The 16,295-nt window shown below is 52.2% G+C and overlaps 1 protein-coding gene across 1 annotated transcript; it reads left to right on the top strand.

Moving 5' to 3' along the window:
* Positions 1–1,724: 1,724 nt before the first annotated feature.
* LOC101946388 (RING finger protein 112-like) lies at positions 1,725–9,931 on the top strand. Its single transcript, XM_005314086.3, has 12 exons — positions 1,725–1,943; positions 2,543–2,680; positions 3,013–3,117; positions 3,337–3,387; positions 4,504–4,560; positions 4,768–4,854; positions 6,051–6,180; positions 6,333–6,463; positions 6,695–6,748; positions 8,618–8,692; positions 8,977–9,252; positions 9,602–9,931. The coding sequence occupies exons 1-12, from the start codon at positions 1,746–1,748 to the stop codon at positions 9,929–9,931; spliced, it is 1,632 nt and encodes a 543-aa protein (XP_005314143.2). The 5' UTR covers positions 1,725–1,745.
* Positions 9,932–16,295: the final 6,364 nt, after the last annotated feature.

Raw genomic sequence — 16,295 nt, 5'->3', positions numbered from 1 at the left:
TACCCATGCTGCAGAGGCAGGTGAAAATCCCCAGTTTGAATTCATCTTTTTTAGACATGGGAGACCAGAAATGCACACAGCATTCCAGGTGAGGTCTCAGCAGTGCCTTGAATAATGGCAGTAACACTTCCCTGTCTCTACTGGAAATACCTCGCCTGATGCATCCTAGGATTGCATTAGCCTTTTTCATGGCCACATCACATTCATGACTCATAGTCATTCTGTGATCAACCAATACACCCAGGTCTTTCTCCTCCTCTGTCGCTTCCAACTCATACATCCCCAGCCTATAGCCAAAATTCTTCTTTTTAGTATCTAACTGCATGACTTTGCACTATTGAATTTCATCCCATTTCTATTACTCTAGTTTTCAAGGTCATCCAGATCGTCTTGTATGATATTCTGGTCCTCCTCTGTATTGGCAATACCACCCAACTGTGTGTCATCTGCAAATCTGAGTAGCACACTCCCACTTTTTGTGCCTAGATCACTAATGAAAATGTTAAATAAGATTGGTCCCAAGACCGAGCACTAAGGAACTCCATTAGTGATCTCCCTCCAGCCTGACAGTTCCCCTTTCAGTATGACCCGTTGTAGTCTCCCCTTTAACCAGTTCCTTATCCACCTTTCAATTCTCATCTTAATTCCTAACTTCTACAGTTTAACTAATTTCCCATGTGGCACTGTATCAACGTGGATCCTGGGGGTCTGTAGCAGACCCGAAGCACTGTCCCAGGGGAGCCTCTGGTACCTTTCTTCCCCAAAGTGATTTTGACCCAAACAGATTCTGTTTTATCCATTCCAGCCCTTCTAATTCCTTTCCACTCCACCTCGTCATGAACACACAATGCTACTCCACAACCTTTGCCTTTTTCCTTTCTTTCCTGTAATCCAGCCATGGCTGTACTGCCCCATGGTTCTGTTCTCCCGATAATATCTGGTTTCCAGTCCCACACCCGTAGTTCTACTTCCTCCATTTTGTCACCCGGCTCCTGGCGTTGCTGAGCAGACAACTCACTGCTTCCGCTTGGCTTTGCTCAGATTTCTCACCCGGGTAGGTTCAGTCGTTTTACTGCCAGTATCGGCCACCTGACTGTTAGTGTCGGTGCTCTTGGCACTGTAGTTCCTCTTGTCGTCCATTCTCCCGCCCTCTGTCCTTCCTTTCTCCACTGCTGGGCCCTGTCCTACTTGATTTGCCTCCCGCTCAGTGTGAGAATCGGGCCTGGAGATTCCAAGAGCATCTCCCAGGGTTCCTAGTTTAAAGCCCTTTTCATCAGCTGTGCCAACCTCCATCCCGGAAGTCTATCTCCCTCCGCACGCAGGTGGCATCCCTCCCATGAGACCAGTCCTCTGTCCGTGAGCGCCTCCCAGTGGTCGAACATCCCCAAGCCCTCCTTAGCCCCACTGCCTGAGCCATCTGTTGATCATCAGCATCTTGTCTCCCCTTCACTCTCCTCCTCCAGGGACAGGTAGAATCCCATTGAAGATCCCCTGAACCTCCATTCCTTGAAGGGTATTCACCATGCAGACACAGTCTCCCTTAATGCATCCCAACAAGAATGTAGGGGTCTTTCCCCTGCAGGGAGTGCTGGCTCTGATCCAGCCCCAGGGCAGGGGGACTGCCTTGATCAGGGGGGTGGGAATGGTGCATAGGTTTCTGATCCATGGGCAGGGACTGGCTGGCTCAGGGGTGGGGTCCGAGCTCTGACCCTGCTCTGTCCCCGCAGCAGGGGCCGGGAGCTCAGATGGAGCAGGGGCGCCCAGTGCAGCTGGTGCGTCTGGACGAGGAAGGGGGCCTGACCCTGGACGAGGAGGCCCTGAGCCGCTGCCTGGAGCAGGGTGGGGTGGGGGACGCCCCCGTCTGCCTGGTGTCCATCATCGGGGAGCAGCGCCGGGGCAAATCCTTCCTGCTGAACTACCTGCTGCGCCGGCTCCAGAGCCCGGTGAGTGTGAACGGGAGCTGGAGTGAGCTGGGTGTGAACAGCCCCATCCTGCCCCCTGCTGGAGGGCTCAGAGCTGCACACGTGTCTGTGAGCGTTCTCTCTCCCCACCAACATGTCCAGTTCGCTGGAGCCATGGATGCACCCTACCCTGGAACATAGCATGTCTGCCTGTTTGATTGAGAGTGCTGTCTGTCTGTCTGGATCTGAGCATGTCTCTCTGTCTGCCTGTGTGTCTGTCTGGAATGCCGAGAGTCTGTCTGTCTCTCTCTGTCTAAGACAGCAGTGGGTCTGTTTGTCTGTCTATCAGACTCTGAGCCCATCACCATGTTTTCCTCCCTGCCCCACACTAGAACAATTAACCCCCATCCCCTTCGTAGGGCTTTCAGCGTGGGAGAGGGGAGTACCAATCACTCTCCTCCCCGACCCTGCACTGACCCCCCACTAGGGTGACCAGATGTCCTGATTTTACAGGGACAGTCCCGATTTTTGGGTCTTTTTCTTATATAGGCTCCTATTACCCCCCACCCCCGTCCCGATTTTTCACATTTGCTGTCTGGTCACCCTACCCCCCACGTTTCCCCACTCCCCCTCCTCCACAGGACGTGAGGGACGGGTCGTGGATGGGCCAGGAGGAGGAGCCCCTGGAGGGATTCGAGTGGCGAGTCGGTACCCAGAATGTCACCAAGGGGGTGTGGGCCTGGAGTCAGCCCTTCTGGGTCCCGGGAAAGGGAGGCAAGGTAAGGGTCAGGGGTGCAAAGAAGAGGGGAGGGAGTCATGTGGGTGCTGGAGATGGGAATAGGGGAAGAGGGCTGGGAACAGAGGGAATGGGGGATACAGGGAAGGATGGAGCGAATGGAGATGTGGGGCAGAAGGCCCAAGGGGAACCTGGTGCAGAGATGAAGGGGGCAATGGAGAAGAGACAGAAGGAGGGCGCTAACACTGGGAGGGTCCGGGGGCAGGCAAAGAATGAGATGCCAGGTCCCATCAGGGCTCAGCAGGGGTGTGGAGGGGCCGTGGGTGGCTGGACAAAGCCGGGAGCTGACCTGGGGCTCTCACTCTTGGCCCGCAGGTGGCCGTGCTGCTGGTCGACACCGAGGGCTCTATGAACATTGAAAGCAACAAGGAGACCAGCATCAAACTCTCCGCCATGTCCATGCTGCTCAGCTCCTACCAGGTTGGCGGGGTGGGGGGGCAGTGAGGGGTGCTGTGCTTCAGGGAGTGGGGTGGATTGCTTAGCAAGGGGCGCTCTCCCCTGGCACTCAGGGCTGTCCCCGATGCCCCATGCGGCGCTAGAGGGCGCTGTGCTCGGGGTGGGTGACGTGCTTGGGAAGTGGCCTGGGGCGGCCGTCACTGCTCGTTGCTGTAGCTCTGTCTGTCTCCTGGTTATCTGCAGATACTGAACATTGGCTGTCGGGTGAAGGACCCGGATCTCGAATATCTGGAGGTGAGGCCGGGCAGCGTAATGCGGAATGTGGCCGGGCCAGGTTCTCCCGTTAGCCCCACAGGGTTATTATCCCTCCCCATAGCTCCTGTGGGGAAACTGAGGCCCAGAGAGAGAAACTGATTCTCCCATGGTCACGTGGGTCTCTGGAGTCAGCACTGTCACCGCATGGCCCAGCCTGGCTCTCTGCTCCCAGGTGTCCGGCATTGGCCACTGGGCCAAAATAGGACCTCTCCCTCCCCTCCAGCCCAGCTCCACCCTCGGTGGGAAGCTGCTGGGGCCAGGGCCTGGGGCGGTCGCTCTGCCCCCCTGCTGTGCTTTGCTCTCCAGGCTCTTACCCAGCCCCAGCCCCACCGGTTCAAGCCCCTGGTAGTTGCACCCTTAGCGATGTCACTGCCGCCTGCGGTACGCGGCGTGTCCTGCCCCTGCACCGCGCCCTGGGGGGGATTCTCTGTGCGGGGGAGGGGTTGGCTCTGGGAGGGTTTTTATCTATTCACACTTCCCCTGGTCCAGTCACTGACAAAAACCTGGTTAATGCAGAGATACGGTAGCCGGGGGAGAGCTCGGGTAAAACCTGTGTGGCTGAGATCGTTCGCGGCGTGAGCAGAGCGGTCATGTCTCCGCTGGGGCTGTGGAAAGAGTGTTGGTAGGGCTGTCGGCCTGAGGCAATGGTGGTTTTGTGGGGTGGATCTTGGGAACCCATTGGGGAAAGAGACCTCACATCGAGATCACTGACCCACCTTCCCGCCCCCACCTCAACGGAGCGCCCTGGAGAGAAGGAGCAAGCCACAGTTCTGGCTCACAGTTCATAGGGCACAGAAAAGAGGGGTGCACCAATGGCCATCCCCCTGGTGCCAGACCCCCAAGCCCCACGACCTCCCCCCACCCTCTTGGCCCAGTGCAGCCTTCTTCTCCCTCTGCCCCATGGAAAATGTCTCTGTCCATCTCTAGCTTCATTTCTAGCTTGACGGGCCTCACCCTCTGCAATTGCAGAGAGAGCAGCTCAGATACAGGGGGGCGATCAGGCCCCTTTCTATTCACAGGCAGGATTCCCCCACCCAGTGTAAATGCCACCAAGACCCCAGACTCACCCCTCCCCCCATTCTCTCTGCTCTGCAGATGTTTCTTCAGGTGGCCGAAGTGGTGGGAGAGGCCTATGGACTGGAGCCCATTCAGGTGAGATGGCTTCCCCCCCTCATTACCCGCTCTGCCCCACGTGTCCCCACATTGCACCCCTCTCTCTCTCCACAGCATGCTCCTGCCCCATGCACCCCTTGCCCCACTCCTGAGGGGTTGAGGTTTCCCCATCAGACACCGTTCTTCTCCCCGTCCCAGCCTCCCCCACCCTCAGTGACCCCCACTCCCCTCCTGTCTCCCCTGCAGCATCTAGACCTGCTGGTGAGGGATTGGAGCAGTTCCCTGGTCCTTGGAGCCCGGGGTGGGAAGAAGCATCTGAGAGACGTCAGACAGGTGAGTGTGGGGCTCAGAGGGCAGAGGAATGGGGCATGGGGCCTTTCCACTCTAGGGAGCGCCCGCTCCGATCTGGCCCCACAGCAGAGCACTGGCTGGCTCAGGGAGCTGGAGAATGGGACACGGGGCCTTTCCCCTCTAGGGGACTGGTAGCAGCACCCGTTATAAAGGTTGCCTATAACTTTGCCAAACTTTAACTGTTTGGGCTGAAGTTTTCCATGCTTGTTCTCTGCCCCAGCCTGAATTCTTTCTGTCTTTCTCCAGCTTTTTCTGAGAATGAGGCTAAAGAAAACATGTTGTTTGGCAATATTGAAAGAAAATTCTGAGGTTCCTTGTTTGTAGCGCCCCCCTGCTTTGGCAGGGGGGAGGCCCGTGTGTCAGAGATATGCCACGGGCTGTTCCCTAGAAAATCCCCTCACATTTGGCCAAGTAACAAGCTGTTGGATAATCTCAGTTTGCAAATACTCAGGAGAGACTTTCTAGAGCAGGGGGCTGCAGGATGGGTCACAAGTGCAGGGCTGGTGTTATGGGGTAGCAAATAGGACAATTGCCTGGGGCCCCTTGCCACAGGGGGCCCTGCTAAGCTAAGTTACCTGCTTCAGACCCCGATGGCCGGAGCTGAAGCTGAAGCCCGAGCTAACGATAGGAGGACACGATTTTTTCAACTAGCGGGAGTCACAATTGTGTTTTAAGTCCAAAGGGGGGTCACCAGCACAATAAGGTTGAGAAACACTGTTTGAGAGTTTAGCCACTGAAGTCTCCAAAGAATCCATCCTCACTGAGCAAGCTCCACACGGGGGCTGCAGAAGCAAAGCTGGACATTTCCTGAACCAGAACTGAGAAATGGGGTGCCTGTCGCTCCCCTACTCTCAATAAGCCCAGGCAGCATGGAGGAAGAAGCAGCTTGATTGCAGTGTGGAGGGGAGAAAAGCCAGGCTTGGGGGAGGGAAAGGAGCAGGGTGGGACAAGGGGTCTGGATAGACTGGGAGGTGGGGGGGCCTGGGAGAGGAGACTGGGACTGACAGCCACTCCTTTCTCGTCTTGCAATCCCCTGCCTCGTTCACTGCTCCCCTTCCAATACTTACCACAAACAAGCCAGAGCTCCTCCAGCCCCTCTCTGACTGCCCGGCAGGTCTGGCTAATGTTAACACAGATGTTTGTGTGTTAATGTAACAATTCTCCCCGGGCTCCGGCAGATTCTGGAGGAGACGTCCCCTTGCAAACACCCCAAGGCCCTGGAAGCGCTGAGCAGAAGCAGCAGCCGCTGTTACTTGATGCCCTCCCCTGGCAAGCGGATCATGACTGGGAGCGAGGGAACCCTGAGAGGTAACGGATCCGAGAGAGCAGCTCTGAGCCCCCTGCCATGTGCAGAACAATGCGACTGGGTCGCCGCTCATGCCCGCACGTGGAAGGTAAAGAGAAGAGGGATCAGATGGGCCCTAGATTCCCTCATCATCGTCCTTCTCTCCCCTTCACAGACATGGATGAGGATTTCCGGGAGAGCCTGAGGGACTATGTCACTGCCCTGGTGGGCTCGGCCGGTCGACACGTCCGGAGGAACCAGCATGGGGAGCTGCTCACCGGGACACAGCTCGCTTCCTGGATAAAGGTGGGGACCAGCCAGCTGTGCTGCAGGGAGTGGGATGGGAGTGCTCTCCTCTGGCAGTCAGTGATAACCCCAGTATCCATGGAACATTGCTGTGCGGCTGTTCCCCAGCTTTCCCCACCCCCACACCAGAGGTGGCTGCATCTCAGCACCGGGTGAGCCATCCACATGTTCACAGCCTTTCTAAGCCCTGTGGAGTTTGTGAAATGATGATTCCTTTTGGTTCCTTTGCAGAAATTCTCTGATCTAATGAAGACACATCGCTTCGGCTTCTCCTCCCCCTGTCAGGTACCATCTCTGCCTCTGACCTGATAGTGGGGTGTCTCCCCGTTTCCATGCATGCCAGAGCTGAGGTGATTTGGGGAGCTGGGTCCATCCTGATGGACATGACTGGAAAATGGTCTGGATGAAATCTCAGGTTCTTAGACTGAATTTCTCTAGACTAGAGGGCGGCTGGTGCTGGAGGGTTCAACCCACCAGAATCTCCAGTCTGTGAGATCTGTAGCGTCAACCAGCCCTGTGGGTGTTGGCGGGCAAATGAGAGCAGTTTATTACAGCTGGCCTGAAAATGGGGATTTTTGTTTTTCCTGCAGAAGCCGTTGAGTTTCCTGCAAAGCCCCCAAATGTTTCCATTTGGCAATGCCACCAAGGTAGCTCCTGGGAACTGTTGTTCATGCTTCTCACATGCCCCATTCTCCTCTATGGGTTGGGCACACTGGTGGGACAGCCCTTCCCATGAGCCCAGCTGCAGAGGACAATGGGGCAACTAGACTTCATTTCCCATGGTGCACCAGCATCACCTCTCTTTGTGATATAGTGTGACAAGGGAACTGGGTGAATAGAGGAGAATGGGGCAAACTACATTTCCCACAATGCATCATGGATCCTTATTTTAGCGAGGAGAAGCTGGATATCATGGCCCTGGTGCATCATGGGAAATGAAGTCTGGCCAGGGAGCCCAGCATATGCAGAAGAATGAGGCATCTGAATTGCATTTCCCATAATGCAACAGCATCTCCTCTCTTGGTGTGTGGGCCATGGCCCCAGTGAATCATGGAAGGCAGATGTGGCAGCAGTGGTGAGGGAAGATGGCTTTAAAGCCACTATTGTAATCCCTGGAATATGGGACTAGGGTCCCTGGATCCATCAGGTGTGAAGGGTCCGAGCCTGAATCAAGCTGGGAGCCAGGGTTCAAACCCTGTTGCTTTGCAGTGTAGCCCTAGCTCCATTGGACTCATGCTCTGGGAGGCCGCCCAAAGTATCCCACAGGCCGACTTTCTTCTCCGGCCCGTCAAGTTTGGTGGACAGTCCAGTTTTCCCAGGCTGCACCGCCAACAAAGGGCCAGAGCGGCCGTATCTGAGGAGGGCGCTAGGGAGTCTGGGATATGGGCGGTTGCTCTCAGGCCTGCATAATGCAGTGTAGATGCTGGAGCCGCAGGCTGGGACCAGGGTTCAACCAGTGTAGATGCTCCAGCCCTAGGTTAACAACCCCAGGGGTGGGTAACTCGAGTGCTACTAACCCTGGCCTTACATCGCCATGTAGATATAACCTGAGACATTGACTGCAAAGTTCTACTGGGCGTCAGCCTCAGATCGGCTGGGACGGGTACTACCCAGGCCCTCTTTTAGAGGACAATTGGGGAGTGGGGCTTATCTACATGGCGGGAATAGACCGGCCTAGCTATTCGGGAGTAACTCCTCTGCAATAGCCACTCCAGCACAACGCCAGAGCACGGACTATTCCAGAGACATTGATCCTCCACAACATGATTTAACCCAGCCCAGAACAATACCCCTCCCCCACCCCCAAACGAGAGCTGAGATTCACACCCAAACCACCTGCCTTCTGGCAATTGATAAAAGCCCCCAAATACCAGCCTCAGGCTGAGCCCAGCTGAGACAGGGGTTTGCAAAGTCCTCGGCTACGGGAAAGTGGCGTCAGAGCCAAGTGCAGGTCGGGGTGGGAAAGAGAGCCGAGGCTGGGTTGTTGTGAGGGTCACACTGCAAACCGGTGCTGCCCGAAGACCCAAGCGGCTGCCACATGGGCTAACAGTGTCGCTCTGTTAGGGGAGGCTGTTGCGGTGGGAACTGCAGCCACTAGGTGGAGTTGGGGCCCCATGAACTGCGGCTCACCCCAGCCTTGTCCTCCCTGCACAGATGGCCGTCACCTTCCACAACCAGAGAGTCCTGGACAGAGCCCACGCAGACCACGCTCTCTTTCTGAAGGACAAGGTGAGTCTGTCTGGGGGCTGTGCCCCCAGCCAGGGGAACCCCAGGTAAAAATCCCAGCCAGTGCCGCAGGCTGTGGGTTGTGTGGCAGGAGATGGGACGTCATATTGGCTTGTAGGGTGCTGCGGAGATAGCAGACTCCAACCACGGCACATCCTGAGCCCTGATCTCGGTCACAGGAGTGAGGGGAAGTTGCTGTGCTGTAGCCAGAGGGTCCATTGGTGAGACAGGGTCACACACCCTCCCCTTCTAACAGTCTTGGCCCCCTTCTCTCCCGCTCAATGCAGGACGGCCTGTCCCAGCGCATGGATGACTGTCTGAAGGTGGATCCGAGCGCAATGGAGCAGCAGTTGGTGGAGAAGCGCAGGTCACTGCTGGGGCGGTGCCGGGAGGAGATGAAGGAGCCGGAGAAGGAGACCCTGCTGACGGCGCTAGAGGCAGAGCTCACTCGGGAGGCCGAGACCTTCCTGGAGACATACGGAGGGCGCTATCAGTGTCACGCCACCAACAAAAGAGTCATGGACAGAGCCCGCCGAGACCACGCTGACTTTCTGAGGCAGAAGGTGAGTCAGGGAGGGGAGCGCTGTGCCTCTAGCCAGGGGAACCCCAGGGAACCATCCCAGCCTGACCCACGAGCTCTGGGCTTTGGGGCAGGAGATGGGAGTTCTGATCTCCGGCTCCCAGGGTGGCTGCGGAGATGGGAGACTCCAACCCATGCACACTGGGGGCCCTGATCTCGGTCAGGGGGGGTTGTGCAGCGCCCGGCACAACAGGCCCAGATCTCAGTGAATGGGGTGGAGGGAAGTTTCTGTGTTGTAGCAGGAGGATCCATAGGTGAGACGGGGTTGCACACACGCCCCTTCTAACAGCCTTGGGCCCCCTTCTCTCCCCTTTCTCTCCCGCTCAACACAGGACGGCCTGTCCCAGCGTATGATCGACTGTCTGATGGTGACACCAGGCGCAATGGAGGAGCAGTTTGTGGAGCAGCGCAGGTTGCTGCTGAGGCGGTGCCGGAAGGAGATGAAGGAGCCGGAGAAGAAGACCCTGATGACGGCACTAAAGGTGAAGCTGACTCGGGAGGCTAAAACCTTCCTGAAGACCTACAGAAGGCGCTATCGGTGTCACGCCATCAAGGCAGGCATCGCTGTAGGGGGGTTGGTACTGGGGTCGCTGAGCAGTCAGCTTGGAGTTGTCGGATACAGAGCGGTTGCCACTGTGGCTGCAAAGCTAACCCTTCCCTAAGCAGCATTCCTTTGGGGCAGGGGTGGGCTCTACAGCCGGGATGTACATGGGCAAGGAGGTGGGTGGCAACACTGGGCGGCAGGAAAGTGCGAGAGCTGCAGCTGCCCACAGACAAAGGGCATCACCGTTGGTACAACAGTTGGACTGGGAACCCTGCTACGTTATTTTGACCAAAACACTTTCCAGGGAGGCCTCCAGCTGGGTCCGGAAGCCATCAGGGCTCAGAGAATCCATGTCTGTCCTCGGATGTTTGACCCAATAGTTACTCTCCCGCACTATGAAAAACTGGTGTTGTATTTCTAATTGGACTTTGTCTAGCTTTAACTTCCATCCATTGTTCCTGCTCTGCCTTTCTCCTATGCTAAAGGTATGTGCTGGTTGCAATAAACAGCACTTCAAAAATAGACAGTGGCAGTATCAAGGTTGCCCACACAACCTTAACGCTGCCCCCTTGTGCAAGTGCATTAGGATACAGTTTTTATTTCCATGATCACTTGAGAACATAAGAACGGCCGTACTGGGTCAGACCAAAGGTCCATCCAGCCCAGTATCCTGTCTTCCAACTGTGGCCAATGCCAGGTGCCCCAGAGGGAGTGAACCTGTCGGAGAATAACAGAGTTCTCACTCTTTGTTTGGGTACAGCAAGTCAGATACTTTATTTTCTCTCTATCAATTGCATAGAGGGAGAGAGCTAAACAGGTCTCTCTACAGGTAAACAATTACAGCATTTATACCGTTCATTACAGACAATAATAAGAAACAGCTGCATTTTGTTTATACATAGGCCATCTTGATATCTTATTTTCCTCACTTGTTTTGACTCTAGTCTACATACAATATTTTCTACACATTATCTACACAAGGTCACAACAACTTCTCACACAGTTCTTTCCCACTCGCCTCACACAATCCTCGCTTCTACAAATCTCGCGTTATTAAGGTTACAGTTAGCCTGACCCTTGCTAATGAACTGTCATGCATTGCATCCCCTTCCTGTCAGTTCTTTCTCTGCTTCCACAACCTTCTCTGCTTCCACACTTTCAATGACAGATATATTCCACAACCTCCCTCGAAAGCCTATTCCAGACACCTTAACTACCCTTAGAGTTAGGAAGCTCTTCTTAATATCTAATCTAGATCTCCCTTCAGTCTCCTCAAGATTAAACAAGGTCAGTTTTTTTAACCTGTCCTCATAGGTCAGGTTTTCTGAACCTTTGATCATTTTTCTTGCTCTCCTCTGGACTCTTGAATTTGTTCACATCTTTCCTAAAGCGTGGTGTCCAGAATTCAGCACAGTATGTCACCTGAGACTTCACCATAGAGTGGGCAAATGACCTCCCATGTCTTACTGACGACACTGCTTTTAATACAGCCCCAAAAGATATTAGTCTTTTTTGCAACAGCATCCCATTGTTGACTCATATTCAATTTGAGATCTGCTATAGCCCCCAGGTCCTTTCCAGCAATACAAACACCCAGACAGTGATTCCCCATTTTGTAATTGTGCATTTGATTTTTCCATCCTACTTTGTGCTCACCTTTCCTGAATTTCTTCTTGTTGAATTCAGACCAACTCTCCAATTTGTCAAGGTCTTTTCGAATTCTGATCCTGGACTCTAATTCATCACTAGGCTTGGAAGGATCAGATTGTTACCAGTAAATGTCAATTTCACTGCATCAACCCAAACCAATGAACAAATATTTCCATCAGCAATCATCAAAATTTACCAATAGGAAACATAAGAAAAATGTATCAGAGGGGTGGCCATGTTAGTCTGGATCTGTGAAAAGCGATAAAGAGTCCTGTGGCACCTTATAGACTAACAGACGTATTGGAGCATAAGCTTTCGTGGGTGAATACCCACTTCGTCAGATGCAATTGGGTATTCACCCACGAAAGCTCATGCTCCAATACGTTTGTTAGTCTATAAGGTGCCACAGGACTCTTTGTGGTTTTGTCGCTTTTTACATAAGAAAAATGCTGCTTGAAAACTTAGTGTCAAAATCCAATGATTTAGACTTCGGAATTAGGCTTGTTACAAACGGGCTAGTGAATGGAGAGGTCTGATTTGAGATTTATATTATATTGTATATTTTCACGTGTGGTGTTCACATTTTGTGTCCACACGTTATAAAGCTTAGACACTTTGGATCGCGTTTGCTATCAGTAAAATAATTGCCTGACTCCCCCCCGGACCCACACACACACATTTCCTGCAACTGAACAAAATTAAATAGGTAAAAATAGAAAAAATGCTTAAAAATAAGTATTGCTATCCGTCGAAATTATTAAAAAAATAAAATTCTACTGAGCCTATTCCAACCCAGGCTGGGCAGACACCAGGTCTGTAGCCACCTTTTGGTGGTAACTTACAGTTACAATTGATACAGTCGATTATCTAAGCCATTGTATTGTCCAGCATGGCCATGCCCTGCTCTCAGATCCGGCTTCCACCAGGTCAGGGGCTGGCATCTGAGCCTTGACTGACCACCTAGCCGTGAATTTTGATTTCCTGGAAGTCAGTGGCTGGGGCATAAAAGTCTGTGCATGAGGAATTGTGAGAGATAAAACAGTAGGTTGGCGTTGGCACCCCTGTCGCTGCCCCTTGCCACCCTGAAATTGCAGGCTGTGTTCTCCTCTTCTGCCAGGGTTATTGGATGAGCACCGGGCATCGCATGATGTGTCACATCTAAGCTCCAGGAGTCAGGTGATCACTGATATTCTCAAGGGGTCAGTTATTCATCTTTGTGGTGCCAGAGAAAAACTTGACATGAAGGCTCAGAAAACCAGAAGCTGCATTTGCCCCTTTTCCCCGCCTCTGACCTCCCCAAAAATCAGTAGGGTTCTGGCCATTGGCACCTAGAACATTCCCAGAACTTTTGGAATGCCCTGGATGTGGCGTTCAAACGCGGTCACGTTACAGACAGGATCACTGCTGCACCCTGGCTTTGATAGAGACTTTGGAGGAACCGCTTCAGGGCACCTGACCTTCAAGGGATCCCCCTCTTCCTTCAGGGTCAGCCGTGTGGCTGCAATGGTCCATTGTCCAACTCCGGCAGACCCCGGCTGAGTTCACACGCTCTGCCTGCCGGAGATCCCTGGGGATCAGTGTCAGTTGTTCAGTCCTTAGGGCTCCATTGTCTTGGCCAACCCTCCATTGACACGGGTCTGTTTCAGCCAGTCCTGTAACAACCCAGCCACCCTACCCCGGTTATGTCACCCAAGCACCCCATGTTTCCTTCTCTGCCCTAAAAATGGCTTTTAAACTTTTTTCACTCCTAGGTAGCAATGCACCATAGAAAGGGAAACTGAGGCACACATCGGCATCCTAAAAATAGGACAGGAGATTCCTACTTCATCACAGCCCCACCTCATTCAAAAGGTGGGTGTGAACCTGCCAGGAGCTATTGGCTGAGGATTGGTTTAGGTGGGGGCAGGGGCGGGGGAAGAGAGATCACACGGGAGCTGAGGAGAGATGAAAGACAGAACAGAGGAGAGCAGAGAGAGCGGCAGAGGCAGGAGCCTGTGAGCAGTGTGATGCCAGGAAAAGCTACACCGAGAGTTTGGGGCTGTGCTGGCGAAGGGGGCTGGGGAGGGGAGCTGAAAGCTAAAAAAACTGCTCCTTTCATTCTCAGCTCCTCCTGGGTTTGGAGAAGCAGGATTAATTATGCTCCGTGTGTAACCACCAGGAAGCTTACATAGATCCCTGGGGCTCTGTGTGCGTGTAGCTCAGGGGAACCATGTTGGTTTGGGGATGGATTGCAGGCGTTTTGCTCGGAGGATGGGTGTGACGCTTGCTTTGTCTCTTTGAACCCCTTCTTGATCTAGGTCAGTTTCAACCAGTCCCTTAATGACCCTATTCATTCCTCCCAGACAGAACGGTGACAAACACCCCCCTGTGCCACTTGGTCTCCCCTGAGAGCAAACTGGAGCCTGTTTTCCCCTGGGGAAAAGTGAGGCTTCCTAAAAATATTACAGAAAATCCCCACTTTGTCTGTCCCCATGTCCCCTGTCTAGCGAATCCTACTTAGTTGATGGTGAGTCCTTCTGTCATAAAACAGTTTTATTGTCCTTGAGTCACATAATCAGGGTAACCACACTTTATTCCTCCTGCCCCCAAAACAGAGAAACTGGGAATCCCACACCAGTCAAAGTGACCACTTTCGGTTGCTGTGGGCTCATGCCAGGCAGGGTGGGTGTGCCTATGCAAACAAGATCAGCCCCTGAAGTTCTTTTCCACGACTCACCACAATTCACCACCAGATGTCAGGGTAGAGCTCATCCTGACTCTGCTTACATGTTTATCATTTAGCTAGTTATACAGGTATAAAAGAAAGAATCAGTGTAAGGTCCATCTCTCCCTGTGACAGACTGAGGCCCTGTTCTTAGGCTGAGGCCTTTGGCTAAGCAGCAGAGGCAGCCATAAACTGGGAAGCGACCGGTCACGTCCTCACATTCCAAACTAGTCATATTGAACTAAGGCAATCTGGGGCTGTTAGGAAGGTGATCTGATCTATCATCTCCAGAGAAAGGGAAGAGCCTAGAAGATGTAAAAGGAAATTCAGTTTGATAGTTTTCTGTTTGGTAAGAACTCACTTATCAATAGACACTGCTGGGAAACCCTTATGTCTTTATAGATGTAGTTGTGAAATCCTCACTTCTGTACTGTTTTGTCATTATAGTTCCCACTTTGCTGTTGTTTATTTGCAAGGTGTCTGTCTGGTTCTGTGATTGTTTCTGTCTGCTGTATAATTAATTTTGCTGGGTGTAAACTAATTAAGGTGGTGGGATATAATTGGTTAGCTAATCATGTTACACTATGTTAGGATTGGTTAGGTAAATTTCAGAAGAATGATTGGTTAAGCCGGTATAGCTAAGCATATTACTATATAAATTAGGGGTGTGATGTTGTGCAGTCTATATGGTTTTATAAAAATATGATAATGAGTGAATATAATGTAACTGGGATGTGCTTCATAAGGTATCATTACAAAGCTTATAATCTACTGAGTGTGATCATCCTATCTGTATAAATGTACCAGTCTTGTATCTGCAACTAGAAATATGAAATATAACTCTGAGGGCCTATTGTAATTATGCAAAGTATGGGCCATTAATGGTGGTTTGGAATCTTGATGACTCCCATTAACCAGGACCATTGTCTGCAGATGGCTGTTTTACCTGTAAGTCTTCCTGTATATGTGTGTGCTGGCAAGTGGGTAATGAAGTCTTGCAGTGACATGTGATCATGTCACCTGAACTGGAATCCATCTTTAACCTGGTGCTTTTCCAGGGTGGGTGGGGTGGAAACCCAGAGAGACAAAGGATCCCCACCTTATGCAAAAGCTATATAAAGGGGTGGAACAGAACAAAGGGGTGAGCCATCATGAGGAATCCCCTAGCTACCACCTGAGCTCGAACAAGAGCTGTACCAGGAGAAAGAATTGTACCCAGGCCTGGAAGGTGTCCAGTCTGAGGAAAAAACTTACTGAAGCATCTCTGAGGGTGAGATTATCTGTATTCAGTTTGATTAGACATAGATTTGCGCATTTTATTTTATTTTGCTTGGTGACTTACTTTGTTCTGTCTATTACTACTTGGAACCACTTAAATCCTACTTTCTGTATTTAATAAAATCACTTTTTACTTATTAATTAACTCAGAGTATGTATTAATACCTGAGGGAGCAAACAACTGTGCATATCTCTCTATCAGTGTTATAGAAGGCGAACAATTTATGAGTTTACCCTGCATAAGCTTTATAAAGGGTAAAACAGATTTATTTGGGTTTAGACCCCATTGGGAGTTGGGCATCTGAGTGTTAAAGACAGGAACACTTCTGTGAGCTGCTTTCAGGTAAACCTGCAGCTTTGGGGCAAGTAATTCAGACCCTGGTTCTGTGTTGGAGCAGACGGGTGTGTCTGGCTCAGCAAGACAGGGCGCTGGAGTCCTGAGCTGGCAGGGAAAGCATGGGGCAGAAGTAGTCTTGGCAAATCAGGTGGCAGCTCCCAGGGGGTTTCTGTGATCCAACCCATCACAAGGGGCGAACAGGAAGTAAGTTGGGATTCAAAAATAAGGAAAAAGGAACTTGGATTTAAGCTTGCTGGAAGTTCACCCTAATAAATATCAAATTGTTTGCACCTTCGGACTTCGGGTATTGTTGTTCTCTGTTCATGTGAGAAGGACCAGGGAAGTGGGAGAGTGAAGGAATAAGCTCTCTAACAGGCAGGGATTTGGGTCCAAATGTCATGTGCTGTGGGGGATTTGGGGCCAAAGGTCATGATTCAAACAAGAGTGAGATCAATCGACATCTTCCCACCCAGCTCAGCCCCGTGTTTACAGGCAGGACCAGCTGCAGGCCTG

This window comes from Chrysemys picta, chromosome 4 (genome assembly GCF_011386835.1).
Source record: "Chrysemys picta bellii isolate R12L10 chromosome 4, ASM1138683v2, whole genome shotgun sequence".
NCBI classification, from domain to species: Eukaryota; Metazoa; Chordata; order Testudines; family Emydidae; genus Chrysemys; species Chrysemys picta.
The sequence above is the reverse complement of the archived record's forward strand: the minus strand, read 5'-3'. Positions and strand labels throughout refer to the sequence as shown.